At 44.8% G+C, this 24,468-nt stretch overlaps 1 protein-coding gene across 2 annotated transcripts in view; it reads left to right on the top strand.

The window, feature by feature from the left end:
- The window catches only part of tubgcp5 (tubulin gamma complex component 5), a 60,235-nt gene that overhangs the window by 5,620 nt on the left and 30,147 nt on the right, over window positions 1-24,468 (top strand). For both annotated transcript variants that reach the window (XM_045697508.1, XM_045697507.1), the window contains exons 6-14: window positions 10,582-10,708; window positions 12,684-12,801; window positions 12,979-13,068; window positions 18,321-18,414; window positions 18,828-19,071; window positions 19,900-20,102; window positions 20,479-20,594; window positions 21,788-22,053; window positions 23,046-23,244. In XM_045697508.1, the coding sequence (XP_045553464.1) occupies window positions 10,582-10,708; window positions 12,684-12,801; window positions 12,979-13,068; window positions 18,321-18,414; window positions 18,828-19,071; window positions 19,900-20,102; window positions 20,479-20,594; window positions 21,788-22,053; window positions 23,046-23,244 (1,457 nt within the window). The remainder of the gene's footprint in view (window positions 1-10,581; window positions 10,709-12,683; window positions 12,802-12,978; window positions 13,069-18,320; window positions 18,415-18,827; window positions 19,072-19,899; window positions 20,103-20,478; window positions 20,595-21,787; window positions 22,054-23,045; window positions 23,245-24,468) is intronic.

Below are 24,468 nucleotides of genomic sequence, written 5' to 3'. Positions count from 1 at the left end.
AACATCTCTACCATAGGAGAGGTCTGTTAAACATCTCTACCATAGGAGAGGTCTGTTAAACATCTCTACCATAGGAGGGGTCTGTTAAACATCTCTCTATCTAGGAGGGGTCTGTTAAACATCTCTCTATCTAGGAGGGGTCTGTTAAACATCTCTCTATCTAGGAGAGGTCTGTTAAACATCTCTACCATAGGAGAGGTCTGTTAAACATCTCTATCTAGGAGAGGTCTGTTAAACATCTCTACCATAGGAGTGGTCTGTTAAACATCTCTACCATAGGAGAGGTCTGTTAAACATCTCTCTATCTAGGAGAGGTCTGTTAAACATCTCTCTATCTAGGAGAGGTCTGTTAAACATCTCTCCCGTAGGAGAGGTCTGTTAAACATCTCTCCCGTAGGAGAGGTCTGTTAAACATCTCTCCCGTAGGAGAGGTCTGTTAAACATCTCTCCCGTAGGAGAGGTCTGTTAAACATCTCTCCCGTAGGAGAGGTATGTTAAACATCTCTACCGTAGGAGAGGTCTGTTAAACATCTCTACCGTAGGAGAGGTCTGTTAAACATCTCTCTATCTAGGAGAGGTCTGTTAAACATCTCTCTATCTAGGAGAGGTCTGTTAAACATCTCTATCTAGGAGAGGTCTGTTAAACATCTCTCTATCTAGGAGAGGTCTGTTAAACATCTCTCTATCTAGGAGAGGTCTGTTAAACATCTCTCTATCTAGGAGAGGTCTGTTAAACATCTCTCTATCTAGGAGAGGTCTGTTAAACATCTCTCTATCTAGGAGAGGTCTGTTAAACATCTCTACCATAGGAGGGGTCTGTTAAACATCTCTCTATCTAGGAGGGGTCTGTTAAACATCTCTCTATCTAGGAGGGGTCTGTTAAACATCTCTCTATCTAGGAGAGGTCTGTTAAACATCTCTATCTAGGAGAGGTCTGTTAAACATCTCTATCTAGGAGTGGTCTGTTAAACATCTCTCTACCATAGGAGTGGTCTGTTAAACATCTCTCTACCATAGGAGTGGTCTGTTAAACATCTCTCTACCATAGGAGAGGTCTGTTAAACATCTCTCTACCATAGGAGAGGTCTGTTAAACATCTCTCTATCTAGGAGAGGTCTGTTAAACATCTCTCTATCTAGGAGAGGTCTGTTAAACATCTCTCTACCTAGGAGAGGTCTGTTAAACATCTCTCTACCTAGGAGAGGTCTGTTAAACATCTCTCTATCTAGGAGAGGTCTGTTAAACATCTCTCCCGTAGGAGAGGTCTGTTAAACATCTCTCCCGTAGGAGAGGTATGTTAAACATCTCTACCGTAGGAGAGGTATGTTAAACATCTCTACCGTAGGAGAGGTCTGTTAAACATCTCTACCGTAGGAGAGGTCTGTTAAACATCTCTCTACCGTAGGAGAGGTCTGTTAAACATCTCTACCGTAGGAGAGGTCTGTTAAACATCTCTCTACCGTAGGAGAGGTCTGTTAAACATCTCTCTATCTAGGAGAGGTCTGTTAAACATCTCTCTATCTAGGAGAGGTCTGTTAAACATCTCTCTATCTAGGAGAGGTCTGTTAAACATCTCTCTATCTAGGAGAGGTCTGTTAAACATCTCTCTATCTAGGAGAGGTCTGTTAAACATCTCTCTATCTAGGAGAGGTCTGTTAAACATCTCTCTATCTAGGAGAGGTCTGTTAAACATCTCTCTATCTAGGAGAGGTCTGTTAAACATCTCTCTATCTAGGAGAGGTCTGTTAAACAGCTCTCTATCTAGGAGAGGTCTGTTAAACAGCTCTCTATCTAGGAGAGGTCTGTTAAACAGCTCTCTATCTAGGAGAGGTCTGTTAAACAGCTCTCTATCTAGGAGAGGTCTGTTAAACAGCTCTCTATCTAGGAGAGGTCTGTTAAACAGCTCTCTATCTAGGAGAGGTCTGTTAAACAGCTCTCTATCTAGGAGAGGTCTGTTAAACATCTCTCTATCTAGGAGAGGTCTGTTAAACATCTCTCTATCTAGGAGAGGTCTGTTAAACATCTCTCTATCTAGGAGAGGTCTGTTAAACATCTCTCTACCATAGGAGAGGTCTGTTAAACATCTCTCTACCATAGGAGAGGTCTGTTAAACAACTCTCTATCTAGGAGAGGTCTGTTAAACATCTCTCTATCTAGGAGAGGTCTGTTAAACATCTCTCTATCTAGGAGAGGTCTGTTAAACATCTCTCTATCTAGGAGAGGTCTGTTAAACAACTCTCTATCTAGGAGAGGTCTGTTAAACATCTCTCCCGTAGGAGAGGTCTGTTAAACATCTCTCCCGTAGGAGAGGTCTGTTAAACATCTCTCCCGTAGGAGAGGTCTGTTAAACATCTCTCCCGTAGGAGAGGTCTGTTAAACATCTCTCCCGTAGGAGAGGTCTGTTAAACATCTCTCTACTGTAGGAGAGGTCTGTTAAACATCTCTCTACTGTAGGAGAGGTCTGTTAAACATCTGTCTACTGTAGGAGAGGTCTGTTAAACATCTCTCTATCTAGGAGAGGTCTGTTAAACATCTCTACCATAGGAGAGGTCTGTTAAACATCTCTACCATAGGAGAGGTCTGTTAAACATCTCTACCATAGGAGAGGTCTGTTAAACATCTCTACCATAGGAGAGGTCTGTTAAACATCTCTACCATAGGAGAGGTCTGTTAAACATCTCTACCATAGGAGAGGTCTGTTAAACATCTCTACCATAGGAGGGGTCTGTTAAACATCTCTCTATCTAGGAGAGGTCTGTTAAACATCTCTCTATCTAGGAGGGGTCTGTTAAACATCTCTCTATCTAGGAGAGGTCTGTTAAACATCTCTACCATAGGAGAGGTCTGTTAAACATCTCTATCTAGGAGAGGTCTGTTAAACATCTCTACCATAGGAGTGGTCTGTTAAACATCTCTACCATAGGAGAGGTCTGTTAAACATCTCTCTATCTAGGAGAGGTCTGTTAAACATCTCTCTATCTAGGAGAGGTCTGTTAAACATCTCTCCCGTAGGAGAGGTCTGTTAAACATCTCTCCCGTAGGAGAGGTCTGTTAAACATCTCTCCCGTAGGAGAGGTCTGTTAAACATCTCTCCCGTAGGAGAGGTCTGTTAAACATCTCTCCCGTAGGAGAGGTATGTTAAACATCTCTACCGTAGGAGAGGTCTGTTAAACATCTCTACCGTAGGAGAGGTCTGTTAAACATCTCTCTATCTAGGAGAGGTCTGTTAAACATCTCTCTATCTAGGAGAGGTCTGTTAAACATCTCTCTATCTAGGAGAGGTCTGTTAAACATCTCTATCTAGGAGAGGTCTGTTAAACATCTCTCTATCTAGGAGAGGTCTGTTAAACATCTCTCTATCTAGGAGAGGTCTGTTAAACATCTCTCTATCTAGGAGAGGTCTGTTAAACATCTCTCTATCTAGGAGAGGTCTGTTAAACATCTCTCTATCTAGGAGAGGTCTGTTAAACATCTCTACCATAGGAGGGGTCTGTTAAACATCTCTCTATCTAGGAGAGGTCTGTTAAACATCTCTCTATCTAGGAGGGGTCTGTTAAACATCTCTCTATCTAGGAGAGGTCTGTTAAACATCTCTATCTAGGAGAGGTCTGTTAAACATCTCTATCTAGGAGTGGTCTGTTAAACATCTCTCTACCATAGGAGTGGTCTGTTAAACATCTCTCTACCATAGGAGTGGTCTGTTAAACATCTCTCTACCATAGGAGAGGTCTGTTAAACATCTCTCTACCATAGGAGAGGTCTGTTAAACATCTCTCTATCTAGGAGAGGTCTGTTAAACATCTCTCTATCTAGGAGAGGTCTGTTAAACATCTCTCTACCTAGGAGAGGTCTGTTAAACATCTCTCTACCTAGGAGAGGTCTGTTAAACATCTCTCTACCTAGGAGAGGTCTGTTAAACATCTCTCTACCTAGGAGAGGTCTGTTAAACATCTCTCTACCTAGGAGAGGTCTGTTAAACATCTCTCTACCTAGGAGAGGTCTGTTAAACATCTCTCTACCTAGGAGAGGTCTGTTAAACATCTCTCTACCTAGGAGAGGTCTGTTAAACATCTCTCTATCTAGGAGTGGTCTGTTAAACATCTCTCTATCTAGGAGTGTACTGTTAAACATCTCTACCATAGGAGAGGTCTGTTAAACATCTCTACCATAGGAGAGGTCTGTTAAACATCTCTCCCATAGGAGAGGTCTGTTAAACATCTCTCCCGTAGGAGAGGTCTGTTAAACATCTCTCCCGTAGGAGAGGTCTGTTAAACATCTCTCTATCTAGGAGAGGTCTGTTAAACATCTCTACCATAGGAGAGGTCTGTTAAACATCTCTACCATAGGAGAGGTCTGTTAAACATCTCTACCATAGGAGAGGTCTGTTAAACATCTCTACCATAGGAGAGGTCTGTTAAACATCTCTACCATAGGAGAGGTCTGTTAAACATCTCTACCATAGGAGAGGTCTGTTAAACATCTCTACCATAGGAGAGGTCTGTTAAACATCTCTACCATAGGAGAGGTCTGTTAAACATCTCTACCATAGGAGAGGTCTGTTAAACATCTCTACCATAGGAGAGGTCTGTTAAACATCTCTCTACCATAGGAGAGGTCTGTTAAACATCTCTCTACCATAGGAGAGGTCTGTTAAACATCTCTACCATAGGAGGGGTCTGTTAAACATCTCTCTATCTAGGAGAGGTCTGTTAAACATCTCTATCTAGGAGAGGTCTGTTAAACATCTCTATCTAGGAGAGGTCTGTTAAACATCTCTATCTAGGAGAGGTCTGTTAAACATCTCTATCTAGGAGAGGTCTGTTAAACATCTCTATCTAGGAGAGGTCTGTTAAACATTTCTATCTAGGAGAGGTCTGTTAAACATCTCTATCTAGGAGTGGTCTGTTAAACATCTCTCTACCATAGGAGTGGTCTGTTAAACATCTCTCTACCATAGGAGTGGTCTGTTAAACATCTCTCTACCATAGGAGTGGTCTGTTAAACATCTCTCTACCATAGGAGAGGTCTGTTAAACATCTCTCTACCATAGGAGAGGTCTGTTAAACATCTCTCTATCTAGGAGAGGTCTGTTAAACATCTCTCTATCTAGGAGAGGTCTGTTAAACATCTCTCTATCTAGGAGTGGTCTGTTAAACATCTCTACCATAGGAGAGGTCTGTTAAACATCTCTCCCATAGGAGAGATCTGTTAAACATCTCTCTATCTATTAGAGGTCTGTTAAACATCTCTCTATCTAGGAGAGGTCTGTTAGAGAGATGTTTAACAGACCTCTCCTAGATAGAGAGATGTTTAACAGACCTCTCCTATGGTAGAGATGTTTAACAGACCTCTCCTATGGTAGAGATGCTTAACAGACCTCTCCTATGGTAGAGATGTTTAACAGACCTCTCCTATGGTAGAGATGTTTAACAGACCTCTCCTATGGTAGAGATGTTTAACAGACCTCTCCTAGATAGAGAGATGTTTAACAGACCTCTCCTAGATAGAGAGATGTTTATCTAGGAGAGGTCTGTTAAACATCTCTCTATCTAGGAGAGGTCTGTTAAACATCTCTCTATCTAGGAGAGGTCTGTTAAACATCTCTCTATCTAGGAGAGGTCTGTTAAACATCTCTCTATCTAGGAGAGGTCTGTTAAACATCTCTCTATCTAGGAGAGGTCTGTTAAACATCTCTCTACCTAGGAGAGGTCTGTTAAACATCTCTCTACCATAGGAGAGGTCTGTTAAACATCTCTCTACCATAGGAGAGGTCTGTTAAACATCTCTCTACCATAGGAGAGGTCTGTTAAACATCTCTCTACCATAGGAGAGGTCTGTTAAACATCTCTCTACCATAGGAGAGGTCTGTTAAACAGCTCTCTACCATAGGAGAGGTCTGTTAAACATCTCTACCATAGGAGAGGTCTGTTAAACATCTCTCTATCTAGGAGAGGTCTGTTAAACATCTCTCTATCTAGGAGAGGTCTGTTAAACATCTCTCTATCTAGGAGAGGTCTGTTAAACATCTCTCTATCTAGGAGAGGTCTGTTAAACATCTCTCTATCTAGGAGAGGTCTGTTAAACATCTCTCTACCTAGGAGTGGTCTGTTAAACATCTCTCTATCTAGGAGAGGTCTGTTAGAGAGATGTTTATCTAGGAGAGGTCTGTTAAACATCTCTCTATCTAGGAGAGGTCTGTTAAACATCTCTCTCCCATAGGAGAGGTCTGTTAAACATCTCTCTATCTCGGAGAGATCTGTTAAACATCTCTCTATCTAGGAGAGGTCTGTTAAACATCTCTCTATCTAGGAGAGGTCTGTTAAACATCTCTCTACCATAGGAGAGGTCTGTTAAACATCTCTCTCCCATAGGAGAGGTCTGTTAAACATCTCTCTACCATAGGAGAGGTCTGTTAAACATCTCTCTACCATAGGAGAGGTCTGTTAAACATCTCTCTACCATAAGAGAGGTCTGTTAAACATCTCTACCATAGGAGAGGTCTGTTAAACATCTCTCTATCTAGGAGAGGTCTGTTAAACATCTCTCTATCTAGGAGAGGTCTGTTAAACATCTCTCTATCTAGGAGAGGTCTGTTAAACATCTCTCTATCTAGGAGAGGTCTGTTAAACATCTCTCTATCTAGGAGAGGTCTGTTAAACATCTCTACCATAGGAGAGGTCTGTTAAACATCTCTACCATAGGAGAGGTCTGTTAAACATCTCTACCATAGGAGAGGTCTGTTAAACATCTCTCTATCTAGGAGAGGTCTGTTAAACATCTCTCTACCTAGGAGAGGTCTGTTAAACATCTCTACCATAGGAGAGGTCTGTTAAACATCTCTCTACCATAGGAGTGGTCTGTTAAACATCTCTACCATAGGAGTGGTCTGTTAAACATCTCTACCATAGGAGAGGTCTGTTAAACATCTCTCTATCTAGGAGAGGTCTGTTAAACATCTCTCTATCTAGGAGAGGTCTGTTAAACATCTCTCTATCTAGGTGAGGTCTGTTAAACATCTCTCTATCTAGGAGAGGTCTGTTAAACATCTCTCTATCTAGGAGAGGTCTGTTAGAGAGATGTTTATCTAGGAGAGGTCTGTTAAACATCTCTCTACCTAGGAGGGGTCTGTTAAACATCTCTCTACCATAGGAGAGGTCTGTTAAACATCTCTCTACCATAGGAGAGGTCTGTTAAACATCTCTCTCCCATAGGAGAGGTCTGTTAAACATCTCTCTATCTAGGAGAGGTCTGTTAAACATCTCTACCATAGGAGAGGTCTGTTAAACATCTCTACCATAGGAGAGGTCTGTTAAACATCTCTACCATAGGAGAGGTCTGTTAAACATCTCTACCATAGGAGAGGTCTGTTAAACATCTCTACCATAGGAGAGGTCTGTTAAACATCTCTACCATAGGAGAGGTCTGTTAAACATCTCTACCATAGGAGAGGTCTGTTAAACATCTCTCTATCTAGGAGAGGTCTGTTAAACTTCTCTCTATCTAGGAGTGGTCTGTTAAACTTCTCTCTATCTAGGAGTGGTCTGTTAAACATCTCTACCATAGGAGAGGTCTGTTAAACATCTCTCTATCTAGGAGAGGTCTGTTAAACATCTCTCTATCTAGGAGAGGTCTGTTAAACATCTCTCTATCTAGGAGAGGTCTGTTAAACATCTCTCTATCTAGGAGAGGTCTGTTAAACATCTCTCTATCTAGGAGAGGTCTGTTAAACATCTCTCTACCATAGGAGAGGTCTGTTAAACATCTCTCTCCCATAGGAGAGGTCTGTTAAACATCTCTCTACCATAGGAGAGGTCTGTTAAACATCTCTCTACCATAGAGGTCTGTTAAACATCTCTCTACCATAGAGGTCTGTTAAACATCTCTCTACCATAGAGGTCTGTTAAACATCTCTCTACCATAGGAGAGGTCTGTTAAACATCTCTCTACCATAAGAGAGGTCTGTTAAACATCTCTCTACCATAGGAGAGGTCTGTTAAACATCTCTCTATCTAGGAGAGGTCTGTTAAACATCTCTCTATCTAGGAGAGGTCTGTTAAACATCTCTCTATCTAGGAGAGGTCTGTTAAACATCTCTACCATAGGAGAGGTCTGTTAAACATCTCTCTATCTAGGAGAGGTCTGTTAAACATCTCTCTATCTAGGAGAGGTCTGTTAAACATCTCTCTATCTAGGAGAGGTCTGTTAAACATCTCTCTACCGTAGGAGAGGTCTGTTAAACATCTCTCTACCGTAGGAGAGGTCTGTTAAACATCTCTACCATAGGAGAGGTCTGTTAAACATCTCTCTACCATAGGAGAGGTCTGTTAAACATCTCTCTACCATAGGAGAGGTCTGTTAAACATCTCTCTACCATAAGAGAGGTCTGTTAAACATCTCTACCATAGGAGAGGTCTGTTAAACATCTCTCTATCTAGGAGAGGTCTGTTAAACATCTCTCTATCTAGGAGAGGTCTGTTAAACATCTCTCTATCTAGGAGAGGTCTGTTAAACATCTCTCTATCTAGGAGAGGTCTGTTAAACATCTCTCTATCTAGGAGAGGTCTGTTAAACATCTCTACCATAGGAGAGGTCTGTTAAACATCTCTCTATCTAGGAGAGGTCTGTTAAACATCTCTCTACCTAGGAGAGGTCTGTTAAACATCTCTACCATAGGAGAGGTCTGTTAAACATCTCTCTACCATAGGAGTGGTCTGTTAAACATCTCTACCATAGGAGTGGTCTGTTAAACATCTCTACCATAGGAGAGGTCTGTTAAACATCTCTCTATCTAGGAGAGGTCTGTTAAACATCTCTCTATCTAGGAGAGGTCTGTTAAACATCTCTCTATCTAGGAGAGGTCTGTTAAACATCTCTCTATCTAGGAGAGGTCTGTTAAACATCTCTCTACCATAGGAGAGGTCTGTTAAACATCTCTCTACCATAGGAGAGGTCTGTTAAACATCTCTCTACCATAGGAGAGGTCTGTTAAACATCTCTCTATCTAGGAGAGGTCTGTTAAACATCTCTCTATCTAGGAGAGGTCTGTTAAACATCTCTCTATCTAGGAGAGGTCTGTTAAACATCTCTCTATCTAGGAGTGGTCTGTTAAACATCTCTCTATCTAGGAGAGGTCTGTTAGAGAGATGTTTATCTAGGAGAGGTCTGTTAAACATCTCTCTATCTAGGAGAGGTCTGTTAAACATCTCTACCATAGGAGAGGTCTGTTAAACATCTCTACCATAGGAGAGGTCTGTTAAACATCTCTACCATAGGAGAGGTCTGTTAAACATCTCTACCATAGGAGAGGTCTGTTAAACATCTCTACCATAGGAGAGGTCTGTTAAACATCTCTACCATAGGAGAGGTCTGTTAAACATCTCTACCATAGGAGAGGTCTGTTAAACATCTCTACCATAGGAGAGGTCTGTTAAACATCTCTCTATCTAGGAGAGGTCTGTTAAACATCTCTCTATCTAGGAGTGGTCTGTTAAACATCTCTCTACCTAGGAGTGGTCTGTTAAACATCTCTCTACCTAGGAGTGGTCTGTTAAACATCTCTCTACCTAGGAGTGGTCTGTTAAACATCTCTCTACCTAGGAGTGGTCTGTTAAACATCTCTCTATCTAGGAGAGGTCTGTTAGAGAGATGTTTATCTAGGAGAGGTCTGTTAAACATCTCTCTATCTAGGAGAGGTCTGTTAAACATCTCTCTATCTAGGAGAGGTCTGTTAAACATCTCTACCATAGGAGAGGTCTGTTAAACATCTCTACCATAGGAGAGGTCTGTTAAACATCTCTACCATAGGAGAGGTCTGTTAAACATCTCTACCATAGGAGAGGTCTGTTAAACATCTCTACCATAGGAGAGGTCTGTTAAACATCTCTACCATAGGAGAGGTCTGTTAAACATCTCTACCATAGGAGAGGTCTGTTAAACATCTCTACCATAGGAGAGGTCTGTTAAACATCTCTCTATCTAGGAGAGGTCTGTTAAACATCTCTCTATCTAGGAGTGGTCTGTTAAACATCTCTCTACCTAGGAGTGGTCTGTTAAACATCTCTCTACCTAGGAGTGGTCTGTTAAACATCTCTCTACCTAGGAGTGGTCTGTTAAACATCTCTCTACCTAGGAGTGGTCTGTTAAACATCTCTCTATCTAGGAGTGGTCTGTTAAACATCTCTCTACCATAGGAGAGGTCTGTTAAACATCTCTCTATCTAGGAGTGGTCTGTTAAACATCTCTCTATCTAGGAGTGGTCTGTTAAACATCTCTCTTTCTAGGAGAGGTCTGTTAAACATCTCTCTATCTAGGAGTTGTCTGTTAAACATCTCTCTACCTAGGAGCGGTCTGTTAAACATCTCTCTATCTAGGAGCGGTCTGTTAAACATCTCTCTATCTAGGAGTGGTCTGTTAAACATCTCTCTACCATAGGAGTGGTCTGTTAAACATCTCTCTATCTAGGAGTGGTCTGTTAAACATCTCTCTATCTAGGAGTGGTCTGTTAAACATCTCTCTATCTAGGAGTGGTCTGTTAAACATCTCTCTATCTAGGAGAGGTCTGTTAAACATCTCTCTATCTAGGAGTGGTCTGAGGAGGAGAGCGAGGACGAGGACAGTCAGCAGCCGCTCAGCAGAGAGGATTCTGGGATACAGGTGGACCGTACCCCTCAGGAGGACCAGGAGAAGACTGTCCCTGTTACCTGGGCAGGTACAGATCATATCCTCTCAATACCTGAAGTCCAAATGGCACCCGATTCCCTGTATCGTGCACCTATAAGGCTCTGGTCAAAAGTAGTGCACTATGTAGGGAATTAGGGTGTCATTGGGGACGCAAAATACGACGTCAAATATTTCACACAAATCCTCAAAGACATTTCATTTCATGATGCAAAATATCATGTTTGGTTACAGTGGGTTTATTGTGGTTACAGTGGGTTTATTGTGGTTACAGTGGGTTTATTGTGATTACAGTGGGTTTATTGTGATTACAGTGGGTTTATTGTGGTTACAGTGGGTTTATTGTGTTGTGGGTTTATTGTGATTACAGTGGGTTTATTGTGATTACAGTGGGTTTATTGTGTTGTGGGTTTATTGTGATTACAGTGGGTTTATTGTGATTACAGTGGGTTTATTGTGGTTACAGTGGGTTTATTGTGGTTACAGTGGGTTTATTGTGGTTACAGTGGGTTTATTGTGGTTACAGTGGGTTTATTGTGGTTACAGTGGGTTTATTGTGGTTACAGTGGGTTTATTGTGATTACAGTGGGTTTATTGTGGTTACAGTGGGTTTATTGTGGTTACAGTGGGTTTATTGTGATTACAGTGGGTTTATTGTGATTACAGTGGGTTTATTGTGATTACAGTGGGTTTATTGTGATTACAGTGGGTTTATTGTGATTACAGTGGGTCTATTGTGATTACAGTGGGTTTATTGTGATTACAGTGGGTCTATTGTGATTACAGTGGGTCTATTGTGGTTACAGTGGGTTTATTGTGGTTACAGTGGGTTTATTGTGGTTACAGTGGGTTTATTGTGGTTACAGTGGGTTTATTGTGATTACAGTGGGTTTATTGTGATTACAGTGGGTTTATTGTGATTACAGTGGGTTTATTGTGATTACAGTGGGTTTATTGTGATTACAGTGGGTTTATTGTGATTACAGTGGGTTTATTGTGATTACAGTGGGTTTATTGTGGTTACAGTGGGTTTATTGTGGTTACAGTGGGTTTATTGTGGTTACAGTGGGTTTATTGTGATTACAGTGGCTTTATTGTGGTTACAGTGGGTTTATTGTGGTTACAGTGGGTTTATTGTGGTTACAGTGGGTTTATTGTGGTTACAGTGGGTTTATTGTGGTTACAGTGGGTTTATTGTGATTACAGTGGGTTTATTGTGGTTACAGTGGGTCTATTGTGATTACAGTGGGTTTATTGTGGTTACAGTGAGTTTATTGTGGTTACAGTGGGTTTATTGTGGTTACAGTGGGTTTATTGTGGTTACAGTGGGTTTATTGTGATTACAGTGGGTTTATTGTGATTACAGTGGGTTTATTGTGATTACAGTGGGTTTATTGTGATTACAGTGGGTTTATTGTGATTACAGTGGGTTTATTGTGATTACAGTGGGTTTATTGTGATTACAGTGGGTTTATTGTGATTACAGTGGGTTTATTGTGATTACAGTGGCTTTATTGTGATTACAGTGGCTTTATTGTGGTTACAGTGGGTTTATTGTGGTTACAGTGGGTTTATTGTGGTTACAGTGGGTTTATTGTGGTTACAGTGGGTTTATTGTGGTTACAGTGGGTTTATTGTGGTTACAGTGGGTTTATTGTGGTTACAGTGGGTTTATTGTGGTTACAGTGGGTTTATTGTGGTTACAGTGGGTTTATTGTGATTACAGTGGGTTTATTGTGGTTACAGTGGGTTTATTGTGATTACAGTGGGTTTATTGTGATTACAGTGGGTTTATTGTGGTTACAGTGGGTTTATTGTGGTTACAGTGGGTTTATTGTGGTTACAGTGGGTTTATTGTGGTTACAGTGGGTTTATTGTGATTACAGTGGGTTTATTGTGGTTACAGTGGGTTTATTGTGTTGTGGTTACAGTGGGTTTATTGTCTTGTGGTTACAGTGGGTTTATTGTCTTGTGGTTACAGTGGGTTTATTGTGTTGTGATTACAGTGGGGGAGCCTGATGCCAGAACCTGGTTAGAGCAACATGTGGTTACTCCGTACTGGCAGGGCCACACTCCCCGCTTCCCTCACAGCCTCCATCTACACTCCAACCTGCTCAACGTCTGGTATGACCCCTGAACCCACAATGCAACCTGGGTCGAGTCCCAAATAGAACACTATTCCCTATATAGTACACTACTTTTGACCTGGCCCAAAGGGCTCTGGGTAGACCTGGTTATCTGTGTTGATATTTGGGAAAATATTATAATTGAAATGCTTATTGTGTTGGTTTTTCTCCACAGGGACCAACACCTGTACAACACTGACCCATTGTATCTGCCTGAAGAGAAAGCCTTTGTCACGGAAACCCAAGTGATCCGAGAGACACTGTGGTAAGATGGGATGGTTGGTCCGGGTAGACACTGTGGTAAGATGGGATGGTTGGTCCGGGTAGACACTGCGGTTAGATGGGATGGTTGGTCCGGGTAGACACTGTGGTAAGATGGGATGGTTGGTCCGGGTAGACACTGTGGTAAGATGGGATGGTTGGTCCGGGTAGACACTGTGGTAAGATGGGATGGTTGATCCTGTGGTTAGATGGGATGGTTGATCCGGGAGACACTGTGGTAAGATGGGATGGTTGGTCCGGGTAGACACTGTGGTAAGATGGGATGGTTGGTCCGGGTAGACAGTGTGGTTAGATGGGATGGTTGGTCCGGGTAGACACTGTGGTAAGATGGGATGGTTGGTCCGGGTAGACACTGTGGTTAGATGGGATGGTTGATCTTGTGGTTAGATGGGATGGTTGATCCTGTGGTAAGATGGGATGGTTGATCCTGTGGTTAGATGGGATGGTTGATCCGGGAGACACTGTGGTAAGATGGGATGGTTGGTCCGGGTAGACACTGTGGTAAGATGGGATGGTTGGTCCGGGTAGACAGTGTGGTTAGATGGGATGGTTGGTCCGGGTAGACACTGTGGTAAGATGGGATGGTTGGTCCGGGTAGACACTGTGGTTAGATGGGATGGTTGATCTTGTGGTTAGATGGGATGGTTGATCCTGTGGTAAGATGGGATGGTTGATCCTGTGGTAAGATGGGATGGTTGATCCTGTGGTTAGATGGGATGGTTGATCCGGGAGACACTGTGGTAAGATGGGATGGTTGATCTGGGTAGACACTGTGGTTAGATGGGATGGTTGATCTGGGTAGACAATGTGGTAAGATGGGATGGTTGATCCTGTGGTTAGATGGGATGGTTGATCCGGGTAGACACTGGTTAGATGGGATGGTTGATCTGGGTAGACACTGTGGTAAGATGGGATGGTTGATCCTGTGGTTAGATGGGATGGTTGATCTGAGAGACACTGTGGTTAGATGGGATGGTTGATCTGGGTAGACACTGTGGTTAGATGGGATGGTTGATCTGGGTAGACACTGTGGTTAGATGGGATGGTTGATCTGGGGAGACACTGTGATAAGATGGGATGGTTGATCCGGGAGACACTGTGGTTAGATGGGATGGTTGATCCGGGAGACACTGTGGTTAGATGGGATGGTTGATCTGAGAGACACTGTGGTTAGATGGGATGGTTGATCTAGGTAGACACTGTGGTAAGATGGGATGGTTGATCTGGGTAGACACTGTGGTTAGATGGGATGGTTGATCCGAGAGACACTGTGGTAAGATGGGATGGTTGATCTGGGTAGACACTGTGGTAAGATGGGATGGTTGATTTGGGTAGACACTGTGGTAAGATGGGATGGTTGATCCGGGTAGACACTGGTTAGATGGGATGGTTGATCTGGGGAGACACTGTGGTAAGATGGGATGGTTGATCTGGGGAGACACTGTGGTAAGATGGGATGGTTGATTTGGGTAGACACTGTGGTAAGATGGGATGGTTGATCCGGGTAGACACTGGTTAGATGGGATGGTTGATCCGGGTAGACACTGGTTAGATGGGATGGTTTGTCCGGGTAGACACTGTGGTTAGATGGGATGGTTGATCTGGGTAGACACTGTGGTTAGATGGGATGGTTGATCTGGGTAGACACTGTGGTTAGATGGGATGGTTGATCTGGGGAGACACTGTGGTTAGATGGGATGGTTGATCTGGGTAGACACTGTGGTTAGATGGGATGGTTGATCTGGGGAGACACTGTGGTAAGATGGGATGGTTGATCTGGGGAGACACTGTGGTAAGATGGGATGGTTGATCTGGGTAGACACTGTGGTTAGATGGGATGGTTGATCTGGGTAGACACTGTGGTAAGATGGGATGGTTGATCCTGTGGTTAGATGGGATGGTTGATCCTGTGGTTAGATGGGATGGTTGATCTGAGAGACACTGTGGTTAGATGGGATGGTTGATCTGGGTAGACACTGTGGTTAGATGGGATGGTTGATCTGGGTAGACACTGTGGTTAGATGGGATGGTTGATCTGGGGAGACACTGTGGTAAGATGGGATGGTTGATCCGGGAGACACTGTGGTTAGATGGGATGGTTGATCCGGGAGACACTGTGGTTAGATGGGATGGTTGATCTGAGAGACACTGTGGTTAGATGGGATGGCTGATCTAGGTAGACACTGTGGTAAGATGGGATGGTTGATCTGGGTAGACACTGTGGTTAGATGGGATGGTTGATCCGAGAGACACTGTGGTAAGATGGGATGGTTGATCTGGGTAGACACTGTGGTAAGATGGGATGGTTGATTTGGGTAGACACTGTGGTAAGATGGGATGGTTGATCCGGGTAGACACTGGTTAGATGGGATGGTTGATCTGGGGAGACACTGTGGTAAGATGGGATGGTTGATCTGGGGAGACACTGTGGTAAGATGGGATGGTTGATTTGGGTAGACACTGTGGTAAGATGGGATGGTTGATCCGGGTAGACACTGGTTAGATGGGATGGTTGATCCGGGTAGACACTGGTTAGATGGGATGGTTTGTCCGGGTAGACACTGTGGTTAGATGGGATGGTTGATCTGGGTAGACACTGTGGTTAGATGGGATGGTTGATCTGGGGAGACACTGTGGTTAGATGGGATGGTTGATCTGGGTAGACACTGTGGTTAGATGGGATGGTTGATCTGGGGAGACACTGGTTAGATGGGATGGTTGATCTGGGGAGACACTGTGGTAAGATGGGATGGTTGATCTGGGTAGACACTGTGGTAAGATGGGATGGTTGATCTGGGTAGATACTGTGGTTAGATGGGATGGTTGATCTGGGGAGACACTGTGGTAAGATGGGATGGTTGATCCGGGGAGACACTGTGGTAAGATGGGATGGTTGATCTGGGTAGATACTGTGGTAAGATGGGATGGTTGATCTGGGTAGATACTGTGGTTAGATGGGATGGTTGATCCGGGGAGACACTGTGGTAAGATGGGATGGTTGATCTGGGTAGACACTGTGGTAAGATGGGATGGTTGATCTGGGGAGACACTGTGGTAAGATGGGATGGTTGATCTGGGGAGACACTGTGGTAAGATGGGATGGTTGATCTGGGGAGACACTGGTTAGATGGGATGGTTGATCTGGGTAGATACTGTGGTTAGATGGGATGGTTGTCTTAGTAGCGACTGTTACATTTCCATGCTGGCCGGTTGTGTAATTCCACCGAGACCTTTTGTTGTCGTCGTGGTCCTATTTCCATGCTGACGCTAGCAGGCATGACTCAGGACAGTCTTTACCATGGTAACCTTCTGAGACAGTGAGCTGTGGACTCCTTCAGCCTTTATACTGGAGAGCATATTTTCCTTCTGGACTATATGAGCAGGAAAAAACAAATGGGCTGGTGAATGGCCTCTATAGTGGGGTCTGGTGAATGGCCTCTATAGTGGGGTCTGGTGAATGGCCTCTATAATGGGGTCTGGTGAATGGCCTCTATAGCGGGGGCTGGTGTATGGCCTCTATAGCGGGGGCTGGTGAATGGCCTCTATAGTGGGGGCTGGTGAATGGCCTCTATAGCGGGGGCTGGTGTATGGCCTCTATAGTGGGGGCTGGTGTATGGCCTCTATAGTGGGGTCTGGTGAATGGCCTCTATAATGGGGTCTGGTGAATGGCCTCTATAGCGGGGGCTGGTGTATGTCCTCTATAGCGGGGGCTGGTGAATGGCCTCTATAGCGGGGGCTGGTGAATGGCCTCTATAGCGGGGACTGGTGAATGGCCTCTATAGCGGGGGCTGGTGTATGGCCTCTATAGCGGGGGCTGGTGTATGGCCTCTATAGCGGGGGCTGGTGAATGGCCTGTATAGCGGGGGCTGGTGAATGGCCTCTATAGTGGGGGCTGGTGAATGGCCTCTATAGCGGGGGCTGGTGTATGGCCTCTATAGTGGGGGCTGGTGTATGGCCTCTATAGCGGGGGCTGGTGTATGGCCTGTATAGCGGGGGCTGGTGTATGGCCTCTATAGCGGGGGCTGGTGTATGGCCTCTATAGTGGGGGCTGGTGAATGGCCTCTATAGTGGGGGGGAAAGAACACCGATCCCTAATGGTGTCAAAGTTAGTGGGAGGGGTAGTAGTGGGCGTGGCCAATGCCCCCCATTTTAAATTAGACACTAATTTCCTGCAATTCTACACATTTTGCCATGGGACATAGAGAACATTTGACATTTTTTTTTTACAAGGAGCCTAAGTAAAAAAATAATAATAATAATAATAATTCCTTGAACTGCAGCTAGACATCAGTCAGAGCTGTCTGCTGATCGAATGCCTGTCCTGAATTCTCCTCCAAGTCTAGAAGTGCTACTGAAGAACAATATGAGTCTGATGCCGAACAGAAATTACACTTAAGAAGCTTTTTAGATCTGGGTTTACTAAACACAGCAAGATATTTGTTATGTGTTTTATCTTTATTTTCCTGCTTGGAAAAACGCAGAACGTGTTAACACGACCCTTTTTAGTTTTAAGTTGCTAAGTAAGTGGCTGAATTAATAAGGTGATGATGGGGTATCGTCTTGTGTTAGCTTTCTGCCATGTTTGAGAAGTCAAAGCCCCTTTTGGATCAGTTATCCGTACAATACTATGTAAATAACCAGGAAACGCAACGAGTGTCACACTTCAGTGGACTGCCAGGTAAATTAGACTTCAATGCCTGTGTGCTTCTAAAAATTCATCGCTCAGCACTTCACTCACAGTTTGCACACATCTAATTTTTAGTCTCAAATGCGAGGAAAATGGTCGCACTTCAGAGCCCTGGCTCCAGAACTTTGGCTTCTACTTAAGTATTTTATTTATTTTTTAAACCTCGTGCTTTGGGCTGGATGTTTCAATGTGTAGTTCACACATGCGTAATCTATGAGCAGAATTACGGTTTTACCTCAATTAGCCACCAAATCCTTAGTTTGAAAGTGACTGTTTTTTGGAAGCTGTGCAGTGCCACTTTCCCCCTCGTACGCCAGCCCCCCGAGTTCCAGCCAATGAGCTTCAGCCCCTCGCCATTTTGAGTGACAGTAGGCAAGATGCACACACAGCGGAGAAAGAGGAAGCCAATGACGTGCTGCACAGATATGACACAGTACTCCCGTTTTGGCTCCTCAGCGCTACGGTCAGAGCTACTGATTTAAAAATGTATGCAAATCTTCCGGAAAAGTCTCTTTTAGGGGCTTTAATCCATGATTGTTTGTCCCCAGGCTGCTCTCTGGGGTGAAGAAACACTTTATATTCCAGCATCAGGATGGGAAAGTGGTGGTCAGGAATGATGTGGTGGTCACTCACCTGACTAACGTAAGATTACAGTCTAATCATTACATGTTTATATTAACAATCTGGAACAAATTGGTCTCTAACATTGGAGTTCCCTGTCTAACCCCATCTCTCTCTGTCCCTCTCTTTTTCTCTTTCTCCTCTCTCTTTCTCGTGTCATTCTCCTCTCTCCTCTCTCTTTTTCTCCTCTCTCCTCTTTCTCCTCTCTTCTTTTTCTCCTCTCTCCTCTTTCTCGTGTATCTCTCCTCTCTCTCCTCATTCTCCTCTCTCCTGTCTCTCTCTTCTCTCTGTCCCTCTCTTTTTCTTTTTCTCCTCTCTCTCCTTTTTCTCCTCTCTCTCCTTTTTCTCCTCTCTCTCTCCTGTCTCTCTCCTCTCTTCTTTTTCTCCTCTCTCTCCTTTTTCTCCTCTCTCTCTCCTGTCTCTCTCCCTGCTAGAACTGCCTGCGGTCGCTGTTGGAGCACATAGCAGTCTATGGCCAGGCAGTGTTCAGGCTGCAGAGGTTTATAGACGAGGTAACGGGGTATGACACTGAGCCCTGCCCTCCAGGCTCGTACTCCTCTAAGCAGGGCACCGAGCCTCCCTTCAGGACTTACCAGGCTTTTGTCTGGGCCCTCTACAAATACTTCACCTCCTTCAAACAGGAGCTCACCACCATAGAGCGAGACCTCATAGGGAAAGGCAGGTTTACCTTTCATCGTTAATTGTTGATTCGTTTATCCTGTGGCTTTTGTCTGATGTTATTAGAGTTGCAAAATTCTGTTAACTTCCATGTCGTGGTCGGAGGTGACACTGTTATAACCTGTTATAACCTCTCGATGAGACGGTGACCCCGTTATAACCTCTCGATGAGACGGTGACCCTGTTTTAACCTCTCGATGAGACGGTGACCCTGTTTTAACCTCTCGATGAGACGGTGACCCTGTTTTAACCTCTCGATGAGACGGTGACCCTGTTATAACCTCTGTAGATGAGACGGTGACCCTGTTATAACCTCTGTAGATGAGACGGTGACCCTGTTATAACCTCTGTAGATGAGACGGTGACCCTGTTATAACCTCTGTAGATGAGACGGTGACCCTGTTATAACCTCTGTAGATGAGACGGTGACCCTGTTATAACCTCTGTAGATGAGACGGTGACCCTGTTATAACCTCTGTAGATGAGACGGTGACCCTGTTATAACCTCTGTAGATGAGACGGTGACCCTGTTATAACCTCTGTAGATGAGACGGTGACCCTGTTATAACCTCTGTAGATGAGACGGTGACCCTGTTATAACCTCTGTAGATGAGACGGTGACCCTGTTATAACCTCTGTAGATGAGACGGTGACCCTGTTATAACCTCTGTAGATGAGACGGTGACCCTGTTATAACCTCTGTAGATGAGACGGTGACCCTGTTATAACCTCTGTAGATGAGAACGGTGACCCTGTTATAACCTCTAGATGAGACGGTGACCCTGTTATAACCTCTAGATGAGACGGTGACCCTGTTATAACCTCTAGATGAGACGGTGACCCTGGCAGGGGTGCTGGACAGACTGAGCCCTCACCTGGCCCAGATCAAGGTGCTCCACAAGGTGTTCTGTACGGGCGTGGCAGAGGTTCCCCCTGAGACCCCTAACGTGGTGCGGGCGTCACACCTGCTCAACACACTCTACAAGGCCATCATAGAGTACGACAGCGTGGGAGAGGCATCCCAACAGGCCGTGAGTGTTTGTGTTTACATGTGTGTCTGTGAGTGTGGCCGTGTCTGTGAGCGTTTCTGGTTTTGTCCGTGTCTGTGAGGGAGGGTTAATGGACTCCGTGTCTGTGAGTGTGACTGGTTTTGTGCGTATCTGTGAGTGTGTCTGTGAGGGAGGGTTAATGGACTCCGAACCGTGTCTGTGAGGGAGGGTTAATGGACTCCGAACCGTGTCTGTGAGGGAGGGTTAATGGACTCCGAACCGTGTCTGTGAGGGAGGGTTAATGGACTCCGAACCGTGTCTGTGAGTGTGTCTGGTTTTGTGCGTGTCTGTGAGGGGGGGTTAATGGACTCCAAACCGCCAGGTGTAACTGTCTTAACTCCTCTGACCTCTGACCTAGGTGGCTCTGTTATTCTCTCTGTGGACGGAGACAGTCCGGCCGTACCTGGAGATCGTGGATGAATGGATCGTTCATGGTCACCTGTTTGACCCCGCTAAAGAGTTCATCATTCAGAGGTATGGAACAAGCTGAGCTTCTGGTCGCGTCGTGAGCGTACCTAGGCCTGGCGTCCCTCAGGGAACATCTCAGGGTACATGGACCGTTGACGAAGGCTCTCGTCACATGGCCTGACCGTGTTGGGTGTCATCTGTCTTCACACTATACCCTATATAGTGCACTACTTTAGACCAGAGCCCTATTCCCTATATAGTGCACTACTTTAGACCAGAGCCCTATTCCCTATATAGTGCACTACTATAGACCAGAGCCCTATTCCCTATATAGTACACTACTTTAGACCAGAGCCCTATTCCCTATATAGTGCACTACTATAGACCAGAGCCCTATTCCCTATATAGTGCACTACTTTAGACCAGAGCCCTATTCCCTATATAGTGCACTACTATAGACCAGAGCCCTATTCCCTATATAGTACACTACTTTAGACCAGAGCCCTATTCCCTATATAGTGCACTACTATAGACCAGAGCCCTATTCCCTATATAGTGCACTACTATAGACCAGAGCCCTATTCCCTATATAGTGCACTACTATAGACCAGAGCCCTATTCCCTATATAGTCACTACTTTAGACCAGAGCCCTATAACCTATATAGTGCACTACTATAGACCAGAGCCCTATTCCCTATTTAGTGCACTACTTTAGACCAGAGCCCTATTCCCTATGTAGTGCACTACTTTAGACCAGGGCCCCATAGGGAATAGTGCACTACTTTAGACCAGAACCCATAGGGAATAGTGTGCACTACAGGGAATAGGGTGCCATTTTAGAGAGGTATTATATGTTTGTTAGCTGATCCTTGGGAATAATATAGAAATAGACCTATTTTAACACTGAAAAGGCTTTTTCTAAATTAAAACGTCCATGTGACATTGCTACATACAAGGATATGTCAGGCCATTCCAAATTCTGAATTAAACAGCCAACTATTCAATGTGTTTTTTTTAATGATATGCACGATTTATATATAAAAACTCACATAGTATAATGTACAGTATGCATTAAGGTGTCTGTAATAGAATAAACATGGTATAAATGAATGTAGACATTCATAAAGTGGGGGGGGGGGGGGGTGGTTCCAAGATGGAGGCGTGTTGGCTTCAACACAGCGCCCCCTGTATTAGTCATCTAGTGTGTATATAAATCGATGGTCCTGACCCCCTACCTTATCTCTATCTCCCAACCCAGGAACAAGGACGTACCAGTGAATCACAGAGATTTTTGGTACGCCACCTACACCTTGTACAGTATCTCAGAGACGGTGGAGAGCGAGGAGAAGCTGAGTGACGCGGCCAGCGGGAGCAGCGGAGGGGAGCAGGCATCGAGGTCTCAGCTCACCATGGTCTCCTTCCTCAAGCCGGTCCTCAAACAGATCATCATGGCTGGGAAGAGCATGCAGCTCCTCAAGAACCTGGACTGTAAAGAGGCTGAGCAGACTGATGGCTCCACGAGAGGTCAGTGTTGGTCTGTAGCTGAGCAGACTGATGGCTCCACGAGAGGTCAGTGTTGGTCTGTAGCTGAGCAGCCTGATGGCTCCATGAGAGGTCAGTGTTGGTCTGTACAGGCTGAGCAGACCGATGGCTCCACGAGAGGTCAGTGTTGGTTTGTAGAGGCTGAGCAGACCGATGGCTCCACGAGAGGTCAGTGTTGGTCTGTAGAGGCTGAGCAGACCGATGGCTCCACGAGAGGTCAGTGTTGGTCTGTAGAGGCTGAGCAGACCGATGGCTCCACGAGAGGTCAGTGTTGGTTTGTAGAGGCTGAGCAGACCGATGGCTCCACGAGAGGTCAGTGTTGGTTTGTAGAGGCTGAGCAGACCGATGGCTCCACGAGAGGTCAGTGTTGGTCTGTAGAGGCTGAGCAGACCGATGGCTCCACGAGAGGTCAGTGTTGGTCTGTAGAGGCTGAGCAGACCGATGGCTCCACGAGAGGTCAGGTCATCTTTAGCTGTTCTGTTGCTGGTCTTCAGTTGGTCTGTAGCTGGTCTGTAGTTCATCTTTAGCTGTTCTGTTGCTGGTCTGTAGTTGGTCTGTTGCTGGTCTGTTGCTGGTCTGTAGTTCATCTTTAGTTGGTCTGTTGCTGGTCTGTAGTTCATCTTTAGCTGGTCTGTAGCTTTTCTGTAGCTCGTCTATAGCTGTTTGGTACTTAATCTTTCGCTGGTGTGTAGCCGGTCTGTAATTGGTCACCAGGCTAGTGTTTCCAGTGCAGAGTGTGGTACAGAGAGATGTGTTTGAGATGGGAGACAGGGGAGTTTGACTACTGCTTATGTCTGTTTATTTGCTCAACTACCGACAGCAAACTGTTTTTCAGAATATACAGTATTATGGAACCATACGATGGTATTCCTATCTCATCCCTGAGCCTTGAGCTATAATCTAGCAAAGTATGGCCATATGGTACAAAACACCCGCTTACTGCTTGAGTTCCTAATGTTCTCTGTATGTTTTAGATGCAGAAAGGAAGAGCTTGTACACTCTTTTCCTGGAGTCTGTTCAGTCCCGCCTCCGTTGCCGGGACGACTCCCCCACGGATACGGTCACCGAGCAACAGGCCACTAAGCAGAGCCTGATCAAGATGCAGTCGATTGTAGCTCAGCATCTACAGATGGACGACATACACGACCCTCTACTGGCCATTAACTTCGCCAGGTGAGTGGAGGAGAGTGGTAGAGACAACAACAAAAAATCCAAGATGGCGTAGCAGTGGGGGTCTGTTTTGATTGTCTTGTCCCGTCCCTTGTGTATATATCGTTTTTCTTCATATATATTTTGTATACATTTATATTCTTTTTTTTTTTTTTTATCTCATTTTCCATCTAAGGACTGAATATACTCTCCTGCAACCCGCCTCACCCAATGTGGTACGGATCTGGTATTTTTAGAAGCTAGCCAGCTAACTAGCTAGTAGTTAGCCTTGAACTAGGCCCATCTCCCGGCTAGCCAAAGAATTCCATAAGATAATTCCTGGGCTTCAATACCTCTTCTGCCAATTGGCCTGGACTCTTTGCTGCCGACACGGAGACCCGCTGATCCATCACGACTGATCTGCTGACTTAACTGTCCGAGGGAGTTTCAACAGACTCTCCCGTTGCGACGTCCCCCCGAGGCCCATCTGTTAGCCTGCTGCTAGCCCCGGCCTGCTAGCTGTCTGAATCGCCGTGCCTCCAGCTCGCCTAAGTACTCATTGGACCCTATGATCACTCGGCTACACACGCCTCTCCCAAAAGTCAATATGCCTTGTCTATTTCTGTTTTGGTTAGTAATTTTTGTCGTATTTCACTGTAGAGCCTCCAGCCCTGGTCAATATGCTTTAGCTAGCCCTTATGTTCCACCCCCCACTCATGCGGTGACCTCACCTGGTTTAAATGGTGCATCTAGAGACAAAACCTCTCTCATCGTCACTCAATGCCGAGGTTTACCTCCACTGTATTCACATCCTACCATACCCTTGTCTGTACATTATGCCTTGAATCTATTCTTCCGCACCCAGAAATCTGCTCCTTTTACTCTCCGTTCCAAACGCACCAGACGACCAGTTATTTTAGCCTTTAGCCGTAACATTATCCTACTCCTCCTCTGTTCCTCTGGTGATGTAGAGGTTAACCCAGGACCTGCAGCCCCCTGCACCACTCCCACTCCCCAGGCGCTCTCATTTGTTGACTTCTGTAACCATAAAAGCCTTGGTTTCATGCATGTTAACATTAGAAGCCTCCTCCCTAAGTTTGTTTTATTCACTGCTTTAGCACACTCCGCCAACCCTGATGTTCTTGCCGTGTCTGAATCCTGGCTTAGGAAGGCCACCAAAAATCCTGAAATATCCATCCCTAACTATAACATTTTCCGACAAGATAGAACAGCCAAAGGGGGCGGAGT

This window comes from Salmo salar, chromosome ssa16, assembly GCF_905237065.1.
Source record: "Salmo salar chromosome ssa16, Ssal_v3.1, whole genome shotgun sequence".
Classification (NCBI taxonomy): domain Eukaryota; kingdom Metazoa; phylum Chordata; class Actinopteri; order Salmoniformes; family Salmonidae; genus Salmo; species Salmo salar.
The sequence above is the reverse complement of the archived record's forward strand: the minus strand, read 5'-3'. Positions and strand labels throughout refer to the sequence as shown.